Source organism: Carcharhinus amblyrhynchos, unplaced genomic scaffold, assembly GCF_965287045.1.
Source record: "Carcharhinus amblyrhynchos unplaced genomic scaffold, sCarAmb.v2.hapA chromosome_319, whole genome shotgun sequence".
In the NCBI taxonomy this organism is placed as follows: domain Eukaryota; kingdom Metazoa; phylum Chordata; class Chondrichthyes; order Carcharhiniformes; family Carcharhinidae; genus Carcharhinus; species Carcharhinus amblyrhynchos.
Genome location: NW_027650059.1, coordinates 60,850 through 78,708, shown reverse-complemented (window position 1 = coordinate 78,708; position 17,859 = coordinate 60,850). Strand labels below are relative to the sequence as shown.

Genomic DNA, 17,859 nt, shown 5'->3' with positions numbered 1-17,859 from the left:
TCTTTGGACTGATGCATCAGTCAAGAATGCTTTATAGAGGTTTAAAGTTTATTTATTATTGTCACAAGTAGGCTTGCATTAACACTACAATGAAGTTACTGTGGAAATGTGCTACGTGGTTCGCTAAATATTTTTAAGAAGCGGGTTGATGGGTTCTTGATAAGAGAGGGGATTAAGGGTTATGGGGAGAAAGCGGGAAAGTGGAACTGAGCCACAACAGATCAGCCATGATCTTATTGAATGGCGGGGCAGGCTCGAAGGGCTAGATGGCCTACTCCTGCTCCTATTTCTTATGTTCTTATGTTCTTATGTTGCATCTGTAAAAGTTGGTGAGAGTTGTAGTGGACATGCCAAATTTCCTTAGCCTTGTGAGAAAGTAGAGGCGTTGGTGGGGCTTTCTTAACTGTAGTGATGATGTGGGGGGGACCAGGACTGGTTGTTGGTGATCTGGACAGCTAAAAACTTGAAGCTCTCGACCATTTCCACTTCATCCCCGTTGATGTAGACAGGGGCATGTTCTCCACTACACTTCCTGAAGTCGATGACAATCTCCTTTGTTTTGTTGACATTGAGGGAGAGATTTTTGTCGCTGCGCCAGTTCACCAGATTCTCTATTTCTTTCCTGTACTCTGTCTCACCGTTGTTTGAGATCTGAATGGTGGTGTTGTCAGCAAACTTGAAAATGGAGTTGGAGGGGAATTTGGCCACACAGTACGAGGGTGAGGCGCGTTGTATCCTAGGCTGATGAGAGAAGCCAGGGAGGAAATGGTGGAAGTTCTGATCTTCGTTGGCCAATCCTCACTCAATACAAATGGAGTCACAGAGGACTGGAGGTTGTAGAACATTGTATCATTATTTACAGAGGGCGTGAGGTATAGGCCCAATATGGTGGGACATGATGTACAAGGAGAGATTGACTAGGTTAGGATTGTTTTCACTGGAGTTCAGACGAATGAGGGGGGAGATCTCATAGAGATTTATAAAATTCTAACAGGACTAGACAGGGTAGATGCGGGGAGGATGTTCCTGATGGTGGGGGGAGTCCAGAACCAGGGGGTCACAGTCTGAGGATTGGGGGTAGACCATTTAGGACGGAGGTGAGGAGACATTTCTTCACCCGGTGAGCCTGTGGAATTCATTCCCACAGGAAGGAGTTGATGCCAAAACATTGAATGTATTCAAGAGGCGGCTGGATATAGCACTGGGGGGTGAATGGGATCAAAGGTTATGATGAGGCTGCTTGGATGATCAGCCATGTTGGTGATGAATGTCTGGATCTCTGTCTGTCTCTCTTTCTCTCTCTCTCCCCATCTCTCTCTGCCACTGAATTCAGAGGAATGTGAGGTTATCCCACTGAAACAAGTAGGATCCTGAAGGGACTTGACAGGGTGGGTGTTGCGAGAGTATTTACCCCCCCCTTCCCTTTCTGTCTGAGAGACTGGGGAGACAGGGTTTAAAAATAAACTGTCTCTCACTTTAGACAGAAATGAGGAGAATGCTTTCTCTCTCTCTGAGTGTGAGGAACCCTCCTTCCCCCAGAGAGGCTGTAGGCCATTGAAGTGAAGGTAGAAAGATTCTTGACCTAATAAAGATGGAGTCGAAGGCTGTAGGGAGGGATAGTGGTTACAATCAGATGTTATGGAATGGCGGAGCAGACTCGAGGGGCCAAATAGCCAAATCCTGTTCCCCATAGGCATTCTTGCCTTCATCGGTCGGGTCATTGAGTGTACAAATTGGCAGGTCATGCTGCAGCAATACAGAACCTTAGTTAGGCCCCGATTGAAATATCGTGCACAATTCTGGTCACCACCACACTACCAGAAGGATGTGGGAGCTTTGGAGAGGGTTCAGAAGAGGTTTACCTGGTCTGGAGGGTATTTGCGATGAAGAGAGGTTGGATAAACTCAGTTTGTTCTCACTGGAATGACGGAGGTTGATGGAGGCGGGGGGGGTATGACCTAGAATCATAGAAACCCTACACTGCAGAAAGAGGCCATTTGGCCCATCGAGTCTCCACTGACCACCACCCAGGACCTACCCCCCCATATCCCTATGCGTTTTCCCGCTAATCCCTCTAAGCTGTGCATCTCAGGACACTAAGGGGCAATTTTAGCCCAGCCAATCAACCTAACCCGCACATCCTTGGACCGTGGGAGGAAACCGGGAGCACCCGGAGGAAACCCACGCAGATATGGGGAGAATGTGCCACACAGACAGTGAACCCAAGCGGGGAATTGAACCCGGGTCGCTGGAGCTGTGAAGCAGCAGTGCTAACCACTGTGCCGCACGTAAACCGTATTGTTTCAGCATGATTGGCGCAGGCTTGCAAGGCCGAAGGCCAGTTACTGTGTTCTTTGTGACGTTCTATGAAGTAAAATCTAATCTGTAAACTTAGATAGCTGCAACATTGATGCAGGACTTGAGTACTTACCAGCTACTGATGTGCAACTGTTCGAAGAACAAGGTCGGCTGTTTTATATCTCGCCCTCTCTCTGACCGTCGAATGCGGGGGTCGGAGAAATAACTCTCCTCTTGATAGCGCCTTTTCAGACGACGGCCCTCCTCGGAAAGCACCCCCCCCCAACCAATTTGTGCACAGCAAGATCCCACAGCTCGGAGTGCCCTTAGCGTCATTAAACAAGCAACCAAGGCGCGCACAGTAAGATCCCACAGTACAGCAAGTGATAACAGCCAGGGGCGGGATTTCACAGTCCTGAAACCGGAAAATCCCACCCGAGGTCCACAGACCTTTCCGAAGTACCCCCCCCCCACCCACTCTGATTCCCGTGGCTTATGTTGTTGGTGTCACAAGTCGGCTTACATTAACACCGCAATGAAGTTACCGTGAAAATCCCCCCCCCAGTCGCCACACTCCTGTTCGGGTTACGCTGACAGAGAATTTAGCATGGCCGATCCACCCTAACCAGCACGTCTTTCGGACTGTGTGAGGAAACTGGAGCACCCGGAGGAAACCCACGCAGACACGGGGAGAACGCGCCGTCTCCGTACAGACAGTGACCCGAGCCGGGAATCGAACCCGGGGTCCCTGGCGCTGTGAGGCAGCAGTGCTAACCCCCTGTGCCACCATGCATGGCCGGCAGCACATTAAGATTCCAGCCATTGTGTTATTTAATGAGATGTGGGCATCGCTGGCCAGGTCCAGTATCTATCACCCACACCCTAATTGCCCCTCAAAGGTGGTGGGTGAGCCGTCATCTTGAACCCGCTGCAGTCCCTGTGCGTGGGGTAGGTACACCCACAGTGCTGTTAGGGAGGGAGTTCCAGGATTGTTATTGGACATCAGTCAGTCCCCGTGTGTGGGGTAGGTACACCCACAGCGCTGTTAGGGAGGGAGTTCTGGGATTTTGACCCCAGCCACAGTGAAGGGATGGCCGATATATTTCCCAGTCGGGATGGTGAGTGGCTCGGAGAGGGGAACTTGCAGGTGGGGGTGTTCCCCATGTGTCTGCTGCCCCCTCCTTGTCCTTCTAGATGGTAGAGGTGGCGGGTTTGGAAGGTGCTGTGGAAGGAGCCTGGGTGAGTCGCTGTGGGGCATCTTGTAGATGGTACACACGGCTGTGTCGGTGGTGGAGGGAGTGAGTGTTTGTGGTTAGCGTGTCGATCGAGGGGGGCTGCTTTGTCCTGGATGGGTCAAGGGCTTGAGTGTTGTTGGAGCCGCACACATCCAGGCAAGTGGAGAGTGTTCCAAGACACTCCTGACTTGTGTCCTTGTAGATGGTGGACAGGCTTTGGGGAGTCAGGAGGTGAGTTCCTCTCCACAGGATTCCCAGCCTCTGACCTGCTCTGGGAGTCACAATATTTATATGGCTGGGTCCAGTTCAGTTTCTGGTCAACGGTAACCTCCAGGATGTTGATAGTGGGGGGGGGGGATTCAGTGATGGTCAGTGGTAACCCCCAGGATGTTGATTGTGGTGGGGGGGGATTCAGTGATGGTCAATGGTAACCCCCAGGATGTTGATAGCGGGGAGGATTCAGCGATGGTCAATGGTAACCCCCAGGATATTGATAGCGGGGGGGATTCAGCGATGGTCAATGGTAACCCCCAGGATATTGATAGCGGGGGGGATTCAGCGATGGTCAATGGTAACCCCCAGGATATTGATAGTGGGGGGGATTCAGCGATGGTAATGTCAAGGGGCGATGATTGGAGTTTGTTTCTTGTTGGAGATGGTCCTTGCCTGGCATTTGTGTGGCAAGAATCTGAAGTTTAATGAGGGGGTAAATATTGGATGTAGGATGCCAGGGAGTGGTTTCTCCCCCACCCCCACCATCTCTGCTTTGAACTAGTGCCCTGGGGAGTCTTCATGCCACCTAAGAGCGAATTGAAGTCTCAATCGACCAATAGGAAGCCTTGCCTGGACCTGTCGCTGCTTTTGCAGCCACATGTGTGAACCCTGACCACAGTGAATGGAAACCCCAGACGTGTGCGCCAACCCCCTTTTGAAGAAGTATTTTTAAGTCAGTCCATGCACGTTAGCTATTCCATTGCCGTTCAGTTTAATGCAGTGGATCCCAGTGCATTGGGTTAGAGGTTGTTTGATTTGGGTGCTGCGGAGATGCACGGAATTGTTACGGGCCCAAGAAGGTATTAGATTTGATTTATTATTGTCACATGTATTGGGATACAATGAAAAGTATTGTTTCTTGCGCACGATACAGACAAAGCATACCGTTCATAGAGTACATAGATTTGATTTATTATTGTCACATGTATTGGGACACAGTGAAAAGTATTGTTTCTTGCGCACTATACAAAGCATACCTTCGATAGAATACCATGCCTCCGCATGATTTGGACAGGCTGAGTGTGTGGGCATCTGCATTGCAGATGCAGTATAATGTGGATAAGTGTGACGTTATCCACTTTGGTAGAAATCAAAGCATACCATACAAAGGGAAGGAAAGGAGAGGGTGCAGAATGTAGTGTTACAGTCATAGCTAGGGTGTAGAGAAAAATCAACTCAGTGCAAAGTAAGTCCATTTAAAAGTCTGATGGCAGCAGGGAAGAAGCTACACCTTAGCTATGACTGTAACATTACATTCTGCACTCTCTCCTTTCCTTTTTATGAAGGGTATGCTTTGTCTGTACAGCACGCAAGAAACAATACTTTTCACTGTATCCCAATACATGTGACAACAATAAATCAGATCAAAATCAAAGAGTTTCTGATCAGTCAGACGACGAAGGGTGAGGGAAAGAAGGCAGGAATGTGGCGTAGGGAGCATTAAGATCAACTTGATGTTATTAAATGGCAGAGCAGGACTCGAAGGGCTGAATGGCCTCCTCTGATACGCATTTCTTATATGGATTTGATTTGATTTATTATTGTCACAGGTATTGGGATAGAGTGAAAAGTATTATTTCTTGCGTGCTATACAAAGCATACCGTTCATAGAGAAGGAAAGGAGAGGGTGCAGAATGTAGTGTTACAGTCACAGCGAGGGTGTAGAGAAAGATCAACTTAGTGCAAGGTAGGTCCATTCAAAAGTCTGATGGCAGCAGGGAAGAAGCTGTTCTTGAGTCGGTTGGTACGTGACCTCAGACTTTCGTATCTTTTTCCCGACGGAAGAAGGTGGAAGAGAGAATGTCCAGGGTGCATGGGGGGTCCTTGATGATGCCGGCTGCTTTTCCCCGAGGCAGCGGGAAGTGTAGACAGAGTCAATGGATGGGAGGCTGGTTTGTGTGATGGGTTGTGCTTTGTTCATAACCCTTTGTAGTTCCCTGCGGTCTTGGGCAGAGCAGGAGCCCATACCAGAGCTCTCAACAAGCGGAGGTGAACAGGACATTGGTGGGTTAGGATACTGAGGGCTGCTGGATTTGGAATTAACTCGTGTTTACGGAGAGTGGAAGGCGCGAGGTGAGCCAGGAGCCTGTTGGAACAGTCAAGGCCATGGATGAAGGTGGAAGGGTGTGTCGGGTCGGGGTGCTGGGTGGGAATTTGGAGGGATGGGGGGATGGGGAAAGAGGCTCGGGGTAGATGCCATGGAGGGATGTCTCACCCAGTGAGTGAAGAGTGTTTGATGCCACTCTTGTACTCCTGTTGGCTCCTTGGAATCCCACAGGGTCATCCAGCATTGTGTTGTTTTGGGTAAGTACGGAGGTGGTGAAAGGTGGTATACCCAGCCTGTTGTGACATGCTGTGATACCCATGGACCGCTCTGGAGAAACTGGGTCAGGCTGTGTGCAGACATCAGCCAAGTTACAAATTTCACAAGCTCCAACCTTCAACTAAAGATCTCTTTAACAGAGCAGGTCTGTCTCTCTCTGTCTGTCTCTCTCTCTCTTTGTGTGTGTCTGTCTCTCTCTCTCTTTGTGTGTGTCTGTCTCTCTCTCTCTTTGTGTGTGTCTGTCTCTCTCTCTCTCTCTGTCTTTGTGTGTGTGTGTGTCTCTCTCTCTCTGTCTTTGTGTGTGTCTGTCTCTCTCTTTCTCTGTCTTTGTGTGTGTGTCTCTCTCTCTCTGTCTTTGTGTCTGTCTGTCTCTCTCTCTCTCTCTCTTTGTGTCTGTCTGTCTGTCTCTCTCTCTTTGTGTGTGTGTGTCTCTGTCACTCCGTCAAATGCATTCCATACCCACAGTAATGATTTGGGCAAAATATTTATGATTGGATAAGAGATGAGATAACAGCCTTGTGGAAGACAGCGGTTTGCGAATGGAGAGACAGCAGTCTCTTTTTTCCTTCAAGTAGAATCCCCAGGACTGGAACAGACCAGTTGGCCCAACCACACCATGCCAGGCTGGGTCTCAATGTAACCACCCTCTGATAGGTGGCACCTCTGGCAGTGCGGCAGTCCTTCAGCCCTGTGACTGGGAGCGTGGGCCTGGGCTGTCTCTGTCTTTGTTCTCTGGCCTGTCTGGGGGTCTCTCTCTCTTTCTCTCTGTTTCATTCTGTGTGTGTGTGTGTGTGTGTGTGTGTGTGTGTCGGCGGGGGGGGATGAGTCACCAAGCCACAACCGACTGGCTCAAGAGGTGAGAGAGAAAGAGAGAGATGTGTCACGAGAAGCTATAGCTTAGACCGTAAGAGTCCCGAGCAGAATTAGGTCATTTGGCCCATCCACTCTGCTCCGCCATGGCTAATTTTCTCAATCCCCATTCTGCCACCTTCTCCCTGTAACTTTTGACCCCCTAACCAATCAAGAATCTATCTATCTCTGTCTTAAAGACACTCAGTGACCCGGCCTCCTCTGTGGCAAAGAGTTCCACAGATTCCCCACTCTCTGGCTGAAGAAATTCCTCCTCATCTCTGTTTTAAAGGATCGTCCCTTTAGCCTGAGGTTGTGCCCTCTGGTTCTGGTTTTTCCTACTAGTGGAAACATCCTCCCCACGTCCATTCTATCCAGGGCCTCGCAGTATCCTGTAAGTTTCAATAAGATCCCCCCCTCATCCTTCTAAACTCCAACGAGTACAGACCCAGAGTCCTCAACCGTTCCTCATCCGACAAGCTCTTCATTCCAGGGATCATTCTTGTGAACCTCCTCTGGACCCTTTCCAAGGCCAGCACATCTTTCCTTAGATACGGGGCCCAAAACTGCTCACAATACTTCAATGGGGTCTGACCAGAGCCTTATACAGCCTCAGAAGTACGTCCCTACTCTTATATTCTCTAGAAATGCTTTGCCTGTATAGCGCGCAAGAGACAATACTTTTCACTGTATACTTGTGATAACTTCAGTCAGGCTAATGAGGTTGGCCTGCTAATTTTTAGTCTAATCAGGGAGCCTCGTGTTCCCTATTTAAAGCAGGTGTGTCAGTCTCTCTGCCTGCTGAAGCAGGAAGCAACCGGGAGAGCGAGAGATCTCTGTTGTGTAGTATTCTCTTGTAAATAAAGAAACCTTGGTGATGGGACCCTGGCTCCACTGGAGTTATTATAATAATGATACATGAGACAATAATAAATCAAATCGAGAATGGAAGTTTCACCTCCGGGATCTGATCCACTCCAACCTGAATGAGGGCCTCTTCTGTCTGACCTTAGCTGTGAGCTACAGTCACAAAAGATCGGGGCACCTCAGGGTGGGCTAAAACTCTGAAGGCCACCCTCCAAGGGGAAATATGGGGGAGTCGTGTGTGAGAGAGAAAAGGATGTAGAAAGCTGAGTGCTTCTTTCCAAGGCCTACTCCACAGGCCGAACTTCCTGAGTCGCAATTTCAAAAACAAAACTCTTTAAATCAAATGCGCATAATTTGAGAAAATTATTCCTTTTAAACCTGCAGAAATGCTTTAGAAGCATCTCCCAGTACAAGAGGGAGGAAGGAAGTGCTTAGGCGGGGATTGTAGTCCAGAAATATTTAGCGTTCATAGTTTTTTTTTTGTAACTTGACATTTATATTCTTCAATCCTTTTCTGAAGCATTTAAACAATCATTCCCCCTCCCCCCATGCAGCTCCATCAAGCAATTACTCCCAGTCCAGGCTTCTCCCAACCCCACCAGGCCATGTTTGTGAACTTGGTTTGATTTATTATTGTCACATAGACACTCTACAGAGCAGAAGGAGGCCATTCAGCCCATCGAGTCTATACCGACCACAATCCCACCCAAGTCCTATTCCCATAACGTCACATATTCACCCCACTAATCCCTCTAACCAACGCATCCTGGGACAGTAAGGGGCAACTTAGCCTGGCCAAGGCACTTAACCAGCATGTCTTTGGACACTAAGGGGCAATTTAGCATGGCCAATCTACCTAACCTGCACATCTTTGGACTGTGGGAGGAAACCGGAGCACCCGGAGGAAACTCCACGCAGACACAGTGCGGAGAACGTGCAAACTCCATACAGGCAGTGATTCAGAACGAGAATCGAACCCAGGTCCCTGGAGCTGTATGGCAGCGGTGCTAACTACTGTGCCACGTGTTGACCCACATGTGTTGGGATGCAGTGAAAAGTATTGTTTCTTGCGCGCTATATAGACAAAACCTAGGTACAAAACGGGGCAACACGGTGGTTAGCTTGGCTGCCTCACAGCGCCAGGGACCCGGGTTCGATTCCCGGCTCGGGTCACCATCTGTGTGGAGTCTGCACGTTCTCTCTGTGTGTGCGTGGGTTTCCTCCGGGTGCTCTGGTTTCCTCTCACAGTCTGAAAAATGTGCTGGTTAGGGTGCATTGGCCATGCTAAATTCTCCCTCGTGTACCCGAACAGGCGCCAGAGTGTGGCAACTAGGGGATTTTCACAGTAATTTCATTGCAGTGTTAATACTAATAATAAACTCCAAAAAGAAATCAGGCTGCTACTCTGATCCCAACCCTGCCAGGCTGCATTTCCGAATTTAATTTAATTTGATTTATTATTGTCACGTGTATTGGGACACAGTGAAAAGTATTGTTTCTTGCGCCCTATACAGACAAAGCATACTGTTTATCGAGTGCATAGATTTGATTTATTATTGTCACATGTATTGGGATACAGTGAAAAGTATTGTTTCTTGCGTGCTGTACAGACAAAGTTCATAGAGTACACAGAGGAGAAGGAAAGGAGAGGGTGCAGAATGTAGTGCCACAGTCATAGCTAGAGTGTAGAGAAAGGTTAACTTTGGGATGGCATGATGGCACAGTGGGTTAGCACTGCTGCCTCTCGGGACCCTGGTTCAATCCCGTTTTGGGTCATTCTTTGTGTGGAGTTTGCATGTTCTCTCCATGTCCGCGTGGGTTTCCTCCCACAGTCCAAAGATGTGAAGGTTAGGTGGATTGCCTGTGCTGAATTGCCCCTTTAGTGTCAGGAGGAGTAGCAGGGTAAATGCATGAAGTTATGGTTGGTGCAGACCCGATGGGCCAAACAGCCTCCTTCTGCACTATAGGGATTTTAGATGGTAGATCCATTCAAAGGTCTGATGGCAGCAGGGAAGAAGCTGTTCTTGAGTCGGTCGGTACGTGACCTCAGACCTTTGTACCTTTTTCCCGATGGAAGAAGGTGGAAGAGAGAATGTCCGGGGTGCGTGGGAATCCTTGATAATCCTGGCTGCTTTTCCCCGAGGCAGTGGGAAGTCTAGACAGAGTCAGTGGATGGGAGGCTGGTTTGCATGATGGGACTGGGCTACGTTTACAACCCTTTGTAGTTTCTTGCGCTCTTAGGCAGAACAGGAGCCCATACCAAGCTGTGATACATCTGGAAAGGATGTTTTCTATGGTGCATCCCACACTCCCAGTGCGAGTGTTGAAGGATGGCTGCATTGTTCTCTGATGGACACAGAGTTCTTGGTGCTTTGTGTTCCCTACATCACAATTGTTTCGAAATCATTGCCTGCAAAGATTACACGGTAAAACTGCGTCTTAAACTGTCGCGCATCAGACACTCCCAGGACAGATACAGCATGGGGTTAGATACAGAGTAAAGCTCCCTCTACACTGTCCCCCAGGGACACAGGAACAGCACAGAGATAGGGTTTTAGGGTTGGCGGAAGTTACGGGGATAGGGAGAGGGGTATATGAGCTGGAAGAGGTTAGAGTTAGGGAGGGGGTGTAGCGGCTGGAGGTGCTTACAGAGATAGGGAGGGGGTGTAGGGGATGGGGGAGGTTACAGAGATAGGGAGGGGGTATAGGGACCCCCATGTCAATTTGCAAGTTGAAGAATGGTTTGAAAGGCCAGAATAGAGTATTTCTACTTGTACATCTAAAGCGGCATCTGTACACCACATTGCTGCGTCGGTATGTGTCCTGGCATTACAATTCATGTAATTAAAAATAGCCTCAGCATTCATGGTTACCCTGTCTAACAGCAGGAACTCAATCCCTGAGAGCACCGTCTCTCGCTGGGACACGGCCCCCGAAGGCGCTGACCCTCGCTGGGACATGGCCCCCGAAGGCGCTGACCCTCGCTGGCTCACGGCCCCCGAAGGCGCTGACCCTCGCTGGGACACGGCCCCCGAAGGCGCTGACCCTCGCTGGGACACGGCCCCCGAAGGCGCTGACCCTCGCTGGGACACGGCCCCCGAAGGCGCTGACCCTCGCTGGGACACGGCCCCCGAAGGCGCTGACCCTCGCTGGCTCACGGCCCCCGAAGGCGCTGACCCTCGCTGGCTCACGGCCCCCGAAGGCGCTGACCCTCGCTGGCTCACGGCCCCCGAAGGCGCTGACCCTCGCTGGGACACGGCCCCCGAAGGCGCTGACCCTCACAGTCAGAAAGACGTGCTGGTTAGGATGCATTGGCCGTGCTAAATTCTCCCTCAGTGTACCCGAACAGGAGTGTGGAGACTAGGGCGGTTTTCACAGTAACTTCATTGTGGTGTTAATGTCAGCCTTCTCGTAACACTAATAAATAAGCTTAAAACTAGAAACTACAATGTGTCTTTGAGATGGGAATAGTTAAGTGCTGGTGATGTTCCTTTTCACCTGTCTTCCCCTTTTAACTTTCTGCCAAAATATGCCACTTTGACCTCTATGGGAATTATGTGCCCAATTTGCAAGCTTATTCTCGTCTGCTTATACTTTGCCATAGCGTTTACTGACATTTCGCCACATAATCCAGTTAAACTCAGGTTGGCGTCTGCCAAGGAAAAGTATGAGGAGACAGATCTCTATGTCCTTTCCTCAAACCACTTCCAAAGGCCACGTCACTTGTTCATTCTATTTCCCCTCTGCCCGCTATGCTGCCACTGTGCTAAGTAACATTTTCCACCATAAATTGTTTTGATTCGATTTATTATTGTCATGTGTATTGGGATACAGTGAAAAGTATTGTTTCTTGCACGCTATACAGACAAAGCATACCGTTCATAGAGAAGGAAAGGAAAGGGTGCAGAATGTAGTGTTACAGTCACAGCGAGGGTGTAGAGAAAGATCAACTTAATGCGAGGTAGGTCCATTCAAAAGTCTGACAGCAGCAGGGAAGAAGCTGTTCTTGAGTTGGTCAGTACGGGACCTCAGACTTTTGTATCTTTTTCCCGACGGAAGAAGGTGGAAGAGAGAATTTCTGGGGTGCGTGGGGGGTCCTTGATTATGCCGGCTGCTTTTCCCCGAGGCAGCGGGAAGTGTAGACAGAGTCAATGGATGGGAGGCTGGTTTGCGTGATGGATTGGGGCTACATTCACCACCCTTTTGTAGTTCCTTGCGGTCCTGCCCCTTCACTGTTGCTGGAGCCAGAACACTGGAGCCCCTCCCTAGAGCACGGTGTGTGTATCAACACCACAACACCACATGGGAACTGCGCTGGGTTCAAGAATGCGGCTCACCCACCACCTGCTCGAAGGGCAATTTAGGGCTGGGTCTCAGCCCAGTGATGCCCTGTGGTGAGATGTTTGGATGGCGCGGTGGCACAGTGGTTAGCACTGCTGTCTCTCAGCGCTGGAGACCTGGATAAATTCCCGGCCTCGGATCACTGTCTGTGTGGAGTTTACACCCCCTGCCCCATGTCTGCATGGTTTCCTCTCATGCAGGTTAGGGTGGATTGGCCATGCTAAATTGCCCCTCAATGTCTAAAGATGTGTAGATTAGGGGGATTGGCCATGCTAAATTGCCCCTTAATGTCCAAAGATGTGCAGGTTAGGGGGATTGGCCATGCTAAATTGTCCCTTAGTGTCAGGGGATTAGCAGGGTAATATTTGAGGTTACGGATATAGGGCCCGGAAGGGATTGTTGTTGAGGCAGGTTTGGTGGGCTGAATGGCCTCTTTCTGCGCTGTAGGGATTGTGTGATTCTAGTCGGCAGTTGTATATTTTTTGAAAAATGTTAGATTGGCTTTCAGCCACGTTCCAGGCTTGGCACCCACGCCTCTGAGTCAGAAGATCGTGCTCAAGTCTCCCGAGTGGGAGCCCATCTGTCGTGAGTTACTGCACATTTTGCCCCAGCGTGCTGTGGGTCCTTCGGCCCTTTGTGACTCTCCTGTACCTCTTAATAGCCAATAATCTTCAGTACTTTTTGGTCAATGTTTTGTCGATTTACATTATTATGGTTAAGAGAAACAGATGACGGGGGGGGGGGGGGGGGGGGGGGAGGAGGCGGCGGGGGTCTTAATTCTCTCTGTGTTCATATGAATAGGGACCACCAGATGTGGAGGGAAAAGGGTTGGGGGGGCGGGGAGGGGGGCAAGGAGGTAACTGGATCCTCTTGCCTGCCTGCTCAAGCACCTAGCCATCAACCAGTTCAGACAGTGGACGGCTAAGGGAGCCAGTGACCTAGCTGCCTGCCTCTCTATTGTGGCTACATTTGCAACCAGGCTCTCCATGTCTGCTCTCCAACCGCAGAGGACAGTTTGCACCATCACCCCCTGCTAAGGATATTTTAGTTAGTTTGCCTACAATTTTTTTTTACACTGCCCCCATCTCCCCTCTAGTGTTAGAAGGACTATAAAGGACCGTTTGATCTTTTCATTTTTAGATAAAAAGGACTGTAAATCTGGGACAGCCGGCACACTGGGTTGAGGGGGGGATGGAGAGTGGTGAGACTTGAACAAGTCAAGGGGGGGGACGCAGAGCAGTTAGCACTGCCTCACAGCGCCAGGGACCCGGGTTTGATTCCTGGCTCGGGTCACTCTCGGCGGAGTCTACACATTCTCCTCATGTCTACGTGGGTTTCCTGCAGGTGCTCCAGTTTCCTTCCACACTCCAAAAATGTGCAGATTAGACGGATTGACGATGCAAAATTGCCTCTTAGTGTCCAGAGATATGCAGGTTAGGGGGATTAGCTGTGCTAAATTGCCCCTTAATGTTCGAAGATGTGTAGGTTAGGTGGATTGGCCATGCTAAATTACCCCTTGGTGTCCAAAGATGTGTAGGTTAGGTGGATTGGCCATGCTAAATTGCCTCTTAGTGTCCAAAGATGTGCAGGTTAGGTGGATTGGCCATGCTAAATTACCCCTTAGTGTCCAAAGATGTGTAGGTTAGGGTGGATTGGCCATGCTAAATTGCCCCTTAGTGTCCAAAGATGTGCAGGTTAGGTGGATTGGCCATGCCAAATTCCCCCTTGGTGTCCAAAGATGTGTAGGTTAGGTGGATTGGCCATGCTAAATTGCCTCTTAGTGTCCAAAGATGTGCAGGTTAGGTGGATTGGCCATGCTAAATTACCCCTTGGTGTCCAAAGATGTGTAGGTTAGGTGGATTGGTCGTGATAAATTGCCCTTTAATGTCCAAAGATGTGTAGATTGGGTGGATTGGCGATCATAGATGCACAGGATTAAAAGGATAGGGCAGGGGTGTGGGCCTGTGGGCGGAGGAGGGAGGAATGACTGCCTGCATTACTGTCGGGATTTTATGGAGTGCTCCACTTGACTATACTTTACTCCACAGTGTAACACAACCCCCCTCCCACCATTGAATCAAAGGCTGAATGATTGGCAGGCGGAGGAGTGGATGAAAAATTCACAGTTTAAAAAAAAAGTCTACCTCACAATCACGCTGACCCAGTTTGAGAGTGCGGATCTGAATTAGCCCGGAGCGGTGGTAATGATGTTGAACTTTCTGCTTGGCCGACTGTTGGCTGATGTTATCGACAGGGCGGGTGCACTGGGGAGACGTGTTTATCGAGAGATTCCTGCAACGGCAGTCAGGCATGCTCCCAGAACATGACCAGGCGGGCATAGTTTAGTCTCTCTCTCTCTCTCTCTCTTCCTCAGAGCTGAAAGACCGTGACTCCCTCTGCCCTGATTCCCAACCAAGACACGACTTGATGGGACCAACATCCTGGGAGAGTCGTGATGTCCAGTCTCCCCACATCTGGGGTTCCCAATTGGGATACAGGGGGGAATGCGTCACCTTTGGCACAGGGACGGACAATGAGCTTAGCACAGTATACAGCCTTGATTCACTGCTGCTCGTTAGAAAGAGGAGGGGGTGGTGCAGTGGTATTGTCGCTCGACTAGTAATCCGGATGTCCTGGGGACCTGGGTTCAAATCCCACCACAGCCCATCGCTACTGCAATCTGAATTCAGTAAAAATCTGGAATTAGAACTCTACCTTAGGTAGATTGGCCCCTTAGTGTCCAAAGATGTGCAGGATACGTGGATTGGCCATGCTAAATTGCCCCTTAGTGTCCAAAGATGTGCAGGTTAGGTGGATTGGCCATGCTAAACTGTCCTTTGGTGTCCAAAGATGTGCAGGTTCGGTGGATTGGCCATGCTAAATTGCTTCTTAGTGTCCAAAGATGTGCGGGTTTGGTGGATTCACCATGGTAAATGTGCAGGGTCCTGGGGACTAGCGGAGGGGAGGCCCAGGGTGGGATTCTCTGTCAGAGAGCTGTTGCAGACGCAGTGGGCCGAGCAGCCTCCCCTTGCACTGTTGGGATTCTGTGGAGTAAAGGGATGGTCCTACTGTGAGCACCTGGAAGGGGAGAAGTTAATTATTATTCATGGGAGCGCAGGGTGGTGGTGATCTTCGTCCACAGTAATTACGTCTGCACGAGAGTGTTTGAGACACCTCCGACTAATAAGGTCCCATGTAGGCCTCTGCCTGAAATCACTGCGCAGTCCAGCTGTCCTGGGTGAATAATGTGCTTTGGAACAGATTCCCTTTCTGTACTTTGATCTGGAGTTGCTGGGAACCAGCATGTTTACTCATTGAGAGAAAGAACAACACCCTGTGGGCGAAGGTTTCCGACATGGCAGTTTAAAGTTTTAACTTTATTAGTGTCACAAGTAAGGCTTACATTAACAGTGCAATGAAGTTACTGTGAAAATCTCCTAGCCGCCACACTCCTGTTCAGGTAACACTGAGGGAGAATTTAGCACGGCTAATTCACCCTAACCAGCACGTCTTTCGGACTGTGGGATGAAACCGGAGCACCTGGAGGAAACCCACGCAGACACGGGGAGAACGTGCAGACTCCACACAGTGACCCAAGCTGGGAATCGAATCGGGTCCCTGGCACTGTGAGAGAGCAGTGCCAACTGCTGTGCCACCCATAAGATGGCAAAGTAAATTATGCCCTTCATTGCCAGAGGGATGGAGTTTAAAAACAGCGAGGTTATGTTGCAGTTGTATCAAACTCTGTGAGGCCAGACCTGGAGTACTGTGTACAGTTTTGGTCTCCTTACTCGTGAAAGGATATACTGGCACTGGAGGGGGGTGCAGAGGAGATTCACTAGGTTGATTCTGGAGTTAAGAGCATTGGCTTATGAGGAGAGACTGAGTAGACTGGAGCTGTATTCATTGGAATTCAGAAGAATGAGGGGAGATCTTATAGAAACATATAAGATTATGAAGGGAATAGATAAGATAGAAGCAGGGAAGTTGTTTCCACTGGCGGGTGAAACTAGAACTAGGGGGCATGGCCTCAAAATAAGGGGGAGCAGATTTAGGACTGAGTTGAGGAGGAACTTCTTCACACAAAGGGATGTGAATCTGTGGAATTCTCTACTCCCAGTTCTTATGGTGTCTTTGGATTTCCAAAAGGCTTTGGGTCTGATGCCATGTGAAAGATAATACACAAGAGTTTATGGTTCTGGGGCAATAGCATGGATTGGCTAATCTGACAGGAAACAGAAAATCAGGATAAATTAATCATTTTCAGGTGCCTAGAATCCTTACAGTGCAGAAGAGGCCATTCGGCCCATTGAATCTGCAATGACGCTCTAAGACAGAGTACCTACTCCAGGCCCAATTCCCTAAGCATTTCATGAACATTTAGCATGGCCAATCCACCTAACCCGCACATCTTTGGACACTAAGGGGGCAATTTAACATGGCCAATCCACCCAACCTACACATTTTGGGACACTAAGGGGCAACTTAGCATGGCCAATCCCCTGAACCGGCATATCTTTGGACACTAAGGGACAATTTAGCATGGCCAATCCACCCTAACCCGCACATCTTTGGACACCAAGGGGCAATTTACAATGGCAAATCCAATTCGTCCCTTAACATCCAAAAACGCATAGGTTGTGTGGATTGGCCATGGTAAATGTGTTGGGATAGGATGAGAGAGTTGGTGGAGACTTCTGCACTGTAGGGACTGGGTGATCCTATGCTGGGAGTGATTGTCTTTTACCAGTCCTGTTGTGTCTGTTTGGTGGTTCCCAGCCTCGGGTCTCCCTCTCTTCCTTGAGCCTATAATTAAAAAATTTTTCCTTTTACCTCCCCAGGTATCGACTTTAAAATCAAAACTGTGAATGTCGGAGGAAAGAAAATCAAACTGCAAGTCTGGTGAGTATTGAATCCCTGTGGCCACCATCCGAAGGGGCGGGTGATAAGTTGAGTTGAAGCCCTGGTAGCTGAAGGAGTTGGACGCATGATTGTCCATTGGCATCTCAGGGTCCTTGAAGGAGAGAGAGATGCATGAGGAAGAGAGAGAGGTCATAAATGTAACCCAGTGCCATCACACAAACCAACCTCCCATCCACTGATTCTGTCTACACTTCCCGCTGCCTCGGGGAAAAGCAGCCGGCATAATCAAGGACCCACGCACCCCGGACATTCTCTCTTCCACCTTCTTCCATCAGGAAAAAGATACAAAAGTCTGAGGTCACGTACCGACCTACTCAAGAACAGCTTCTTCCCTGCTGCTGTCAGACTTTCGAATGGACCTACCTCGCATTAAGTTGATCTTTCTCTACACCCTAGCTATGACTACATTCTGCACTCTCTCCTTTTATGAACACTGTGCTTTGTCTGTATACCGTGCAAGAAACAATACTTTTCACTGTAACCCAATACATGTGACAATAATAAATCAAATCAAAATCAGGTTTATGGAGGGAATTTCAGAGTTTAGGCACCCCCCCCCCCACCCCAACTGAAGGCACCAATGGCGGAGCGATGGGAATCGGGAGATGCGCAAGAGGCCGGAATTGGAGGAGCGCAGAGATCTTGGAGGGTTGTAGGGGCTGGAGGAGGTTACAGAGATAGGGAGGGGGTTTAGGGGGCTGGAGGAGGTTACAGAGATAGGGAGGGGGTGTAGGGAGTGGAGGAGGTTAC

General features: G+C 49.5%; 1 protein-coding gene across 1 annotated transcript in view; it reads left to right on the top strand.

The window, feature by feature from the left end:
- The window catches only part of rab13 (RAB13, member RAS oncogene family), a 31,488-nt gene that overhangs the window by 2,312 nt on the left and 11,317 nt on the right, over positions 1–17,859 (top strand). Inside the window, exon 2 of the mRNA XM_080183516.1 lies at positions 17,028–17,088. Within this exon, the coding sequence (XP_080039642.1) occupies positions 17,028–17,088 (61 nt within the window). The remainder of the gene's footprint in view (positions 1–17,027; positions 17,089–17,859) is intronic.